At 41.9% G+C, this 10,921-nt stretch overlaps 1 protein-coding gene across 2 annotated transcripts in view; it reads right to left on the minus strand.

Annotated features, from left to right (window-relative positions):
- The window catches only part of LOC112071452 (sarcolemmal membrane-associated protein), a 107,361-nt gene extending 98,631 nt beyond the window's left edge, over nucleotides 1–8,730 (minus strand). For both annotated transcript variants that reach the window (XM_070439402.1, XM_024138915.2), the window contains exon 1: nucleotides 7,062–8,730. In XM_070439402.1, coding sequence (XP_070295503.1) covers nucleotides 7,062–7,259 — 198 coding nt within the window. In that variant the 5' untranslated portion in view covers nucleotides 7,260–8,730. The remainder of the gene's footprint in view (nucleotides 1–7,061) is intronic.
- Nucleotides 8,731–10,921: the final 2,191 nt, after the last annotated feature.

A 10,921-nucleotide genomic window follows, 5' to 3' on the forward strand; every position in this document is an offset into this window, starting at 1 on the left:
TGGAGTGCTGCATCACAATCACCGCCACGACCTCGAAACCTTAATTGAGATGGTTTGGGATAGTGGACAGCAGAGTGAATGAAAAGCACTCAGTGCTCAGCATATGTGGAACTCCTTCAACGACTGTTGGAAAACATTCCTCATGAAGCGTTGAGGCAATGGGTGGCTACCTTGAAGAATCTCAAATGATTAGTTGATTTAGTTTAAAAAAAATGGGTACTACATGATTCACCCCCTAGTCACCATACCGTAGCAGCTGTACCAATGAAGGCCAGGAGAGCGAAGGCTCTCCTTTCAGGTCAGTGGGGAGCAGGAGTTCAGGGCCCGTATCCACAAAGCATCCCAGAGGAGAGCTGATCTAGGATCATGTCCCCACATGTCGTCCATATAATATTACTCCCTGTGATCAAAAATAAATAAAATAGAAACTTCAGATCAGTCCTACTCAGAGGTATTGGTCCCGTGTGGCTCAGTTGGTAGAGCATGGCGCTTGCAACGCCAGGGTTGTGGGTTCATTCCCCACGGGGGGACCAGGATGAATATGTATGAACTTTCCAATTTGTAAGTCGCTCTGGATAAGAGCGTCAGCTAAATGACTTAAATGTAAATGTATTGTGGATCCAGGGCCAGCCGGTCTTCTGGGGAAACCCCACTCTCATAGCCTGCATATATGTTTATGGTGTCTTGTCAACTCCTATGGTCACCGTCATGTAGGAGTTGACAAGATTGCACAAAGAGCTCTGAGAACAGCACAGGTCAGGCGACCCCTCCTCTCTAGCCACAGGGCAGAAAGCCCCAGAATGATTAACCACAATGTTCAACACAGAGGCGCCAGCTGGGGGGGGCTGGGGGGCTAAAAAAAGGTTACAAACTACACTTTCAACTCCAACGATTCCTTTCTGCCACAGAGGATTGCTGCTGCTTCGTAACAAATTAGGAACCAATCACAGCAGAGAGAAAAGAAGAAAAAACCCTCTGAAAGGGTAACATAGCATGTGGTCAGCGCCACGGTGACAGCACCACCAGGATTCCAATTCAGAATCACAACTCTGGAACCTGGAAAACATACAGATTACTCAGGACTGCGGCTCCTGCCTGGAGATCCTAACTAACCCTTGACTGTTGGCATTTAAAAAAATGCCCTACCTACAAGAGAGAGAACAGAGCGGGGTATAAAAAATAAAAAAAAAGACCTGCCACATACCCAGAGAAGACTAGACCTGTGTCCCAAATAACTCCCTACGGGGTGCCATTTGGGACACACCTACCTACAATCTCCTTCCTATGGGCTTAATAAGATATGCCTGAGAGGGGGGGGGGGGGGGAATCAGCTGGTATGTTGGTTGTTTAGCAGGTCTTAGGAACATTTACAAAATGAAGCTATGACCTCACAGAGCCTGTAGACATCAACAAAGGTGTTCTCTTAAGATACAATGGGCTTGATATTTATAACTGAACAAAAAATATAAAAACATGCAATTTCAAAATATTTTGCTGACTTACAGTTCAATAAGGAAATCAGTACATTTTTAAATAATTCATTAAGCCCTAATCTACGCCTCACATGGCTGGCCAGGGGCGCAGCCATGGTCGGCATAGGCCACCCACTGGGGAGCCAAGCCCAGCCCTTGGAGCCAGGCCAGCCAATCAGACTCTCTACCCACAAAAGGGCTTTATTACAGACAGAATACGGCAGCTTTGTAGAGAAATGAACATTAAATTATCTGGGAACAGCTCTGATGGGCATTCCTGCCGTCAGCATGCCAATTGCACGCTCCCTCAAGACTTGGGAAAATCTGTGGCATTGGGTTGTGTTGACAAAACTGAACATTTTAGAGTGCTGTTATTGTCCCCAGCACAATAATAAATTTGTGCACAAAATTTGAGAATAGCTTTGTACGTATTATTTTTGGGGGATCTTTTATTCAGCTCATTAAAACTTGGACCAACACCTTACATGTTGCTTTTACATTTTTGTTCAGTGTAGATTATGGTACTGCAATTTAACAGAACAGAACATAAAAACATAATTTTTAAAAATCTGCCAAAAATGCAAATTCGCAGGAACACCATTGTAAACAGTGCACCTGATAGCGGTTCCATACAGTGCATTCGGAAAGTATCATTCCCATTGACTTTATCCACATTTTGTTAGTAACAACCTATTCTAAAATTGATTAAATTTCCCCCCCCCCCCCAATCTACACACCAATACCACATAATGACAAAGTAAAAACAGGTTACATTTTAGCAAATATATATATAAAAAAACTTAAATATAACATTTACATAAGTATTCAGACCTTTACTCAGTACTTTGTTGAAGCACCTTTGCCAGTGATTACAGCCTCGAGTCTTCCTGGGTATAAGGCTACAAGCTTGGCACACCTGTATTTCTGGAGTTTCTCCCATTTTTCTATGCAGATCCTCTCAAGCTCTGACAGGTTGGATGGGGAGCGTCGCAGAACAGTATTTCCAGGTCTCTCCAGAGATGTTCAATCAGTTCAAGTCCGGGCTCTGGCTGGGCCACTCAAGGACATTCAGAACTTGCCCTGAAGCCACTCCTGCATTGTCTTGGCTGTGTGCTTAGGTCATTACCATGTTGGAAGGTGAACCTTCACCCCAGTCTGAAGTCCTGAGCGCTTTGCTCCGTCATCTTTTCCTCAATCCTGACTAGTCTATCAGTACATGAAAAACATCCCACAGCATGACGCTGCACACCATGCTTCACCGTATATGGATGGTAATAGGCTGACTGACGCCTGACGTGACCCTTGGCATTCAGACCAAAGAGTTGAATCTAGTTTTCAAGCCGACCAGAGAATGTTGTTTCTCCTGGTCTGAAAGTCCTTTCTCCCACCTCCACAGAGCAACTCTGGAGCTCGTCAGACTGACCCATCGGTTTCTGGTCACCTCCCTGACCAAGGCCCTTCTCCCCGATTGCTCAGTTTGGCCGGGCGGCCAGCTCTAGGAAGAGTCTTGGTGGTTCCAAACTTATTCCATTTTAGAATGAAGGAGGCCACTGTGTTTCTGGGGACCTTCATGCTGCAGAAATGTTTTGATACCCTTCCCCAGATCTGTGCCTGACACAATCCTGTCTCGGAGCTCTACGGACAATTCCTTCGACCTCATGGCTTGATTTTTTGCTCTGACATGCTCTGTCAACTGTGGAACCTTATAGATAGGTGTGTGCCTTTCCAAATCTTGTCAATTTCAAGTCTCAAAGGAAAATGTCTGTTTTTTCGCAAACATTTTTTTTCCAAAATGACCACGGTCACGAAGGGGTATTGTCTGTAGATTGTAGAAAAACGATTTAATCCATTTTAGAATAAGGCTGTAATATAACCACATGTGGGAAAAGTGAAGGGGTCTGAATCATTTCTGAATGCAAAAATGGGGGAAATGTGGTAATGAAAAAAAAAAAAAAAAAATATTGAAAAGAAATTGATTTTTTATTTAAAATCGCTGAAGCTGGAGACTTCTATTTCCCTCACTAACTTTAAACATCAGCTATCTGAGCAGCTGCACAGCTATTTTCCACCTTTATTTAACCAGGTAGGCCAGATGCAGCTGTACATAGCCCATCTGTAAATAGCCCATCCAATCTACCTACCTCACCCCCATACTGTTTTTATTTACTTTTCTGCTCTTTTGCACACCAGTATTTCTACTTGCACATCATCATCTGCACATCAATCACTCCCGTGTTAATTTACTAAATTGTAATTACTTTGCTACTATGGCCTATTTATTGCCTTACCTCCTCACGCCATTTGCACACACTGTATATAGACTTTTTCTATTGTGTTATCGACTGTACGCTTGTTTATTCCATGTGTAACTCTGTGTTGTTGTTTGTGTCACACTGCTTTGCTTTATCTTGGCCAGGTCGCAGTTGTAAATGAGAACTTGTTCTCAACTGGCCGACCTGGTTAAATATATATWTWTTTTTTTACTTGGCATTCTCATTACAAAAATGGCTAAAGAGCTCTGATTAAATTGTATAATATTTGTTTGAAAATTATATTTTTCTTCCAGTGTTAAGCCTTTTCATTAGGGGAACAATGTTATAAAAAAAAAAATATTACAAATATTGATTTGTTTATTACAGTTAGACTTCGAAAACAGTAATTAGACTTTTGTGAAATTAATGGTAAAATGAATAATATCTGATACAATTTTTTTTTAAATAATTATAAAGTAGTTAAGTATAGGGCCTTCTGAGAGGCACCGCGTCGCAGTGCTAGAAGCGTTACTACAGACCTGGGTTCATTCCCGGGCTGTGCCACATCCGGCCGTGGCCGTGAGTCCCATAGGACGGTTCACAATTGGCCAGCATCTGTCCGGGTTAGGGGAGGGTTTGGCCGGTGGGGTCAAAATAAAAATGCACTGTATGTGCGTGACCATTAGGGCCTGACCTATAGCATATCATAATCACAGTAATAAATTGGTTATGAACCCAATCTAACACTCTGGAGACCTGAAAATATCTGTGCAGTGACACTCCCCATCCAACCTGACAGAGCTTGAGAGGATCTGCAGAGAAGAACGGGAGAAACTCCCAAATACAGGTCGCCAAGCTTGTAGCGTCATACCCAAGAAGACTCGAGGCTGTAATCGCTGCCAAAGGTGCTTCAACAAAGTACTGAGTAAAGGGTCTGAATACTTTATGAAAAATTCACAAATTTCTAAAAACCTGTTTTTGCTTTGTCATTATGTGGTATTGTGTGTAGATTGATGAGGGAGAAGAAAAAAAAATTGTGGAATAAAGTCAAGGGGTCAGAATACTTTCGAATGCGCTGTAGATTACATTTAGTTACATTGAGGTTTATAATCTTAAATTAGTTCACTAAAGTGACATTGCTTTATTATAACTTGTTGTACTAACCTGGATGTAATGTATTTATAGCTGTCTTTTAGTTTAAATATTTTTGTTGATGTAATATTTGTCCTCAGGGCACCATTGTAAATGAGACACTGGTCTTAACAGTAATATAATACTGAAATAGTAAAAGACCATTTCTTCAAGCAGTTATAGAACTAGTAGCAAACTAAGTGCTTATAATTAAACCATGTAGAAAAACATTATGAAATGAACAGTGAATGACGGCTGATGTTCTGTGGTCATAGAAGATAGGACGGACAACTTCTGATTTAAACCGTTTATCGGCGCGGTCTGGTTTGTCCTTTAAAGCAGTGAGACGGAGGGATAGAGAGCGTGTAAAGTACTAGCAGAGTAAAACTGCATTCCAAGATAGGGGTGTGTAATCTCTTTGTCTATATTAAACTCTTGGCGCTGCCTGCTACACCTAGAATGGTGTTCAAACTAAGACGTTCAGCCAGTGAGGTCAGATAAATCTCWACTAACAAGAAGCACAACATGACAAATATTAGACAACTAGTTAACAAAACAGGCATTTAAATCTACTTACGTCATTACACAGGAAGTGGGSCCTATATCTTTCTGGACTGAACAACTGTTTGCTATGAAGTGTTCAGGAATCTGAGGGAGAGGCTTACAGAAACAGTCAAACGTTTGGACACACCTACTCATTCAAGGGTWTTTATTTGTACTATTTTCTACATTGTAGAATAATAGTGAAGACATCAAAAACTATGAAATAACACATATGGAATTATGTAGTAAACAAAAGTGTTAAACAAATCAAAAAATATTTTAAGACTCTTCATAGTAGCCACACTTTGCCTTAATGACAGTTTAGCACACTCTTGACTGGTATGGTATTTCAGCACCCAAATCAGTTCAGTAAAGAAACGAGTCACATTATTCTGGTGGAAGGGGTGGAGTAGACAGTATAAGGTTTATATGGTATAGTGAACATGGATCGATATCTACGCCGACCTCTGGCTGTCAACGTTTTAATCATTTTTTAACCTCTTAACACAAGCCAACCGTCCAAGGTTGCTCTGTAGTGCCAACTGTACTAGCTACTGTACGCAGTCCAGGTGAAGACAGGCGAGGTGTGCCCACAACCCCACAAMGTATTGGTGGAATTTATTAGGGCATACCGTCGAGAAATTTTACAATGGAAAATGAGCCAAGTGTTTAAGGAACAAGTTCCAGTAGTGCCTCATGGTTTCTGTGTTTCATAAGTGTGCCTAATGAACGCACCCCTGGTGTTTCTCATTTCCCCCAGGTTAAACTAACCAATACATGCCCTTTAAACTTTCCATGACAACACCACTGCCCTGTAACTCTCCTTTCCCTGTAACTTTCCCCTGACAACACCACCGTGTTGAAAGTAACATTATCTGTCCGTCTGACAAGACAACTACAACCATTTCGTCAAGGAAACACTAAACCTTCTATTCTTGTGTGTGTGTGTGTGTGTGTGTGTCACGTGATGCAGTTACTAGAGCTAGATGTGCATGCGGGTACATGAGGACCTTGGGGGAGGTATGCGATGTGTGTATTAGGGTGGGGTGTTGTCTTGGGTTGTCTCGCTAGCAGGCAGCTGTGTGTCTTGCATTAACCGTCTTTATCCACGAAGCTCAAACAGGCTTCCTAGCAGCTGTAGCCTAAGCAATTAGCTCGGGGATCTTTATGCGCATCCCAAATTACACCCTATGTGCCYTACTCTTGACCAGAGGCCTATAGAGAATAGGGTGCCATTTGGAAAGCAGACTATTAATCTCCCATGGATGTCCTAAAGGTGATATCCCACATTATTATTGATCTATTTATTTAGGTGGGAGAAAGTTGGCACACAGACAGCACAATCCTAGGCTAACCCTACGCAACACAAAAATGTGACCAATGATTTGATTTTCTATCTCAACTCAGTTGCCATAGCTGGGCTGTCAGTCAGTGGCAACCCATATGTGTGTGCGTGTGTGTGTGTGTCTTAACCCTGCAGCCATGACCCATTATTCACCCATAGGTGGTTGACTGACCACTTATTCCATTGAGGTACCTGGACATGCCGACTGCAACCCAGTTCAACATATCTGACTGCATGGCTGCCTGGCAGKGACTGCGCAAAGGGATTGTACCAAGCAAAGTAAAAGCTAGTAGCTATCCGACTGGTTGACAGACTCACCTTGCCAGTCTTGTGATCGAACCAGAGAAGGGCATGGTTCCTTGATAGAACCTTGCAGTCGAACGTAGCATTGTTCTGAGCGGGTCGGCATCGTGCCACAGAGCGCCCGATCTTGACTGGCTCGTCCAGGTAGACATGACGTTCCTGAAAAGGGTGTGAATTCGGACGGCAGGAGAAGACGGCCAGCGCTGAAGGCATTGATGATGGCTTGGGAGTGTTACTCCAACCAGAGACTAAAGACAAGGTTTCTTGATCCAGAATGACAACGTTCTCAGTCTTCAATCATCGGCTGTTAATTCAATTTAGCCTCGCTATTCCGCTGGCTGGCTATTCTATTTTGAGTTAAAGCACTAACTAGCTATCAAACATTATATTCATTTTTGACGTAACCAATACTCTTGTAAATCTAACAAGTAAAAAAAAAAAAAAAAGATTTTTGGTCTATCTTTCTACAGAGCTACATTACGTCCACTGAMTGTTATTCAACACGACTATGTACAGGTCAGAATTCTGACTAGCCAGAATCGCATGACGATAGCAACAGTAGCCGTCTAGAAAATATCTAATCACGTCCATCAAATGTACAGGGAAAGAAGCTATATTGAACAGGCTAGTGTGGCACCCAATCTTTAGCCCAGCAACGGATAAATCCAGATTGGTAGTTTATACAAACTATTTGACCAGTGCGGGGTTTCCTATCCCTGCGCCTGATGATGATACGGCTATTGAAACACACCCGCTGTCAATCTGACCGTGGTTTAACAGGTCATTAATACATTGTTTTTCTATAGAGTTTGTGTTACTACGTTTTGTTTATCCTACGCACTATAGACGGGTGCGATATAAGAACATCTGACCTTGTTTGTTAGCTAGCTYGCTAACCAGCTAATGCAAACCTCTAGCCACTCCCAACTCAGGCAGACTAGCAAGCTAATATTGAGTTTCAGGGCCCTGAACAGCAACAAATCTTTCTAATCTCGAAGTCAAATGTTCCAAACTGCTGCAAAGACACCCTTACATCTAAAATGGGTATTGCAGCGGGATGTAGAGATGGCTATGCCCAATACAAAAACCCTGCTGTTTGTTGGCAACTACCCAGATATAGCTATAAAAATTCAACAACAAAAAAAGCTAGCTAACGTTATATGGCTAACTAAGCTAACGTGCTAATAACTTGTAATTTAGCCGGAGCGGCCTCTTCGGGTCGACTGGTGCTCAACCAACTMTTGAACGCTTGAATAACGCTACTTCAGGCAAAAGAGTAAATTTGAGACAAGCAACTAAAGACAAGTAACGCTAGCTAGTAAGCTGGGCCCTCTTCAAAAAAGCAAACGTTAGCAGAGTCGGAAAGAGTTAGCTAGGATGGATAGCCTTGCTAGCTAGTTAGCTAGCTAGCTGACAGAGCAGACACGGAAAACTGAGACGAGTTTTGGCTGCATCCCCAGTCCAGTAGCTAATCTTTTGAAGATTCCCAAGTTAAGCCACACTTATCGATGGCACAAGATGTGATTTTACAGAATTATTCCGCTGAACTGGGTAAACTTTCGAAAGACTTGTCCTCCTCCACAAGAATCCGTAGCCATAACTGAAATTAAATAATACACACAAACAGACCGGTAAGCGCCAATGTGTTGCCGTTTAGCGCACGCGACATAGCCATAACGTAATTAGAGGTGGGACCAATGTTCAAATTGACAAAATGGGGTCCAATCAGAATAGACATTCATGACACGCTGCAACGTTACATGCAAWTATTGTTTATGTGGTTAAAAACCAAAGAATTTGTATTGTAACACATGCATTACTTGTTCAGTCAATGATAGATCTTAAGTTAAGATATATGGGGTGACAGGTAGCCTAGTGGTTAGAGCGTTGGGCCAGAAACCGAAAGGTTGGTGGATCGAATCCCCGAGCTGTCAAAGTAAAAATCTGTCATTCTTACCCTGAACAAGGCAGTTAACCCACTGTTCCTAGACGTCATTGTAAATAAGAATTTGTTCTTAATTGACTTGCCTAGTTAAATCATATATATATGCAATCTCAATGGCTAATCTGATTAATTAGATATTCAGAAAAGTYATTTCTGAATCCCAAGGGATTTTACCAGACTTAATTAGGGAAAGATTATAAGATTTGTTCTAAAACTTTAAATGTATCAAMCCACCTGCTCCCTTCCTTATAATCACTGATATGTGAGTTACATGCAAACCTCACCGGCCACGTTGCGTGCGCGAGCGTTACACATTCAATCATTTCACCAACACCGCTTGCTCATAAAGGAATGTCTGCATAACCAAGCGCTAAAATATAACTTTGACTTCAGCTGTTCTGCCTGCGGCTATGGAACCCTGACCTGTTCACCGGACGTGCTACCTGTCCCAGACCTGCTGTTTTCAACTCTCTAGAGACAGCAGGARCGGTAGAGATACTCTCAATGATCGGCTATGAAAAGCCAACTGACATTTACTCCTGAGGTGCTGACTTGTTGCACCCTCGACAACCACWGTGATTATTATTATTTGACCCTGCTGGTCATYTATGAACATTTGAACATCTTGGCCATGTTCTGTTATAATCTCCACCCGGCATAGCCAGAAGAGGACTGGCCACCCCTCATAGCCTGGTTCCTCTCTAGGTTTCTTCCTAGGTTTTGGCCTTTCTAGGGAGTTTTTCCTAGCCACCGTGCTTCTACACCTGCATTGCTTGCTGTTTGGGGTTTTAGGCTGGGTTTCTGTACAGCACTTTGAGATATCAGCTGATGTAAGAAGGGCAAAATAAATACATTTGATTTGATTTGATTTGACTTGCCACAAGTCCCTTCCTTATTGGATGTCAGGAAGATACAAACCCACGTGGATACTTGAAAAACAAAYGAGAATAGATTAATTAAAGATAACGCACTAAAAACGATGTTTCCCTTTTTATATGTGGATTAGTCGTCTGAGTAGAGAAACACACMATTTTGTATGACTCCAGGTCAAAATTATACAAAGAACCAGCTAGAAATAGGACAATATGCATKTCAGGTAAAATAACAACCCAATGTTTATCTCCCAGGACAAGCTAGCTAAATGTCATTGAATGTTTCATGTGTGTTTCGACCTGCCCCCCTAATTAATACAGTTTATTTTAAAAATGTTTAACCTGCGTCTCATGATCACATCTGGTGCAGATGGACAAAATCAACATGTACACGTGGACGCACGTGTTTTTGCCTTGTAGTCAGCATGTTAAGTTTCCTCAATATATCAACAGGAAAGTATAATTGGGTCAACTTTTCAAATAGCTGGTAACGTGCTCAGATTTAGATCAACTGAAGAAGAAAAAATGCATGCACCAGACACATGCATACTTGCCGAACTCCTGCATGTGTTTACATGATTCAGGTGATAGACGTCTGGACACAGACTACCAGCGCTTTGAAAAGTTTATGGAATCATACTTTCCTGTAGATATATTGTTTTCTCACAATCCTACCTGCAAAAGGTCACAGACAACCAGTAAAGGAAGCTAAAATATCATTTTATTCCAACATTCTGGCTTGTAGAGGTCATGTGAGGAAACTTACTTGTTTCAAACGCAGCATTTCTGTCTGACTTAGAATTCAATGCAGTTCAACGTTAGGTTTCTAGCCAATGTTTCCTCCTCTGTGACCATGTTTGCATGCACACCGATATCCCGTTACTATTCGGGATACTTCATTATTCCGTTTTTGAGTTGACGCATATAAACATAATATCCCGTTTTCAATAACCCGAAAAAACTTGTATCCCGGTTATGAGAAACCCGGATAATATGCCTGGGATATGCTAATCTAAGATGGGATACTGTGGCACGCACACATTTCATAGTTTTTTGCA

The sequence above is a fragment of the Salvelinus sp. IW2-2015 genome, unplaced genomic scaffold, assembly GCF_002910315.2.
Source record: "Salvelinus sp. IW2-2015 unplaced genomic scaffold, ASM291031v2 Un_scaffold1618, whole genome shotgun sequence".
In the NCBI taxonomy this organism is placed as follows: domain Eukaryota; kingdom Metazoa; phylum Chordata; class Actinopteri; order Salmoniformes; family Salmonidae; genus Salvelinus; species Salvelinus sp. IW2-2015.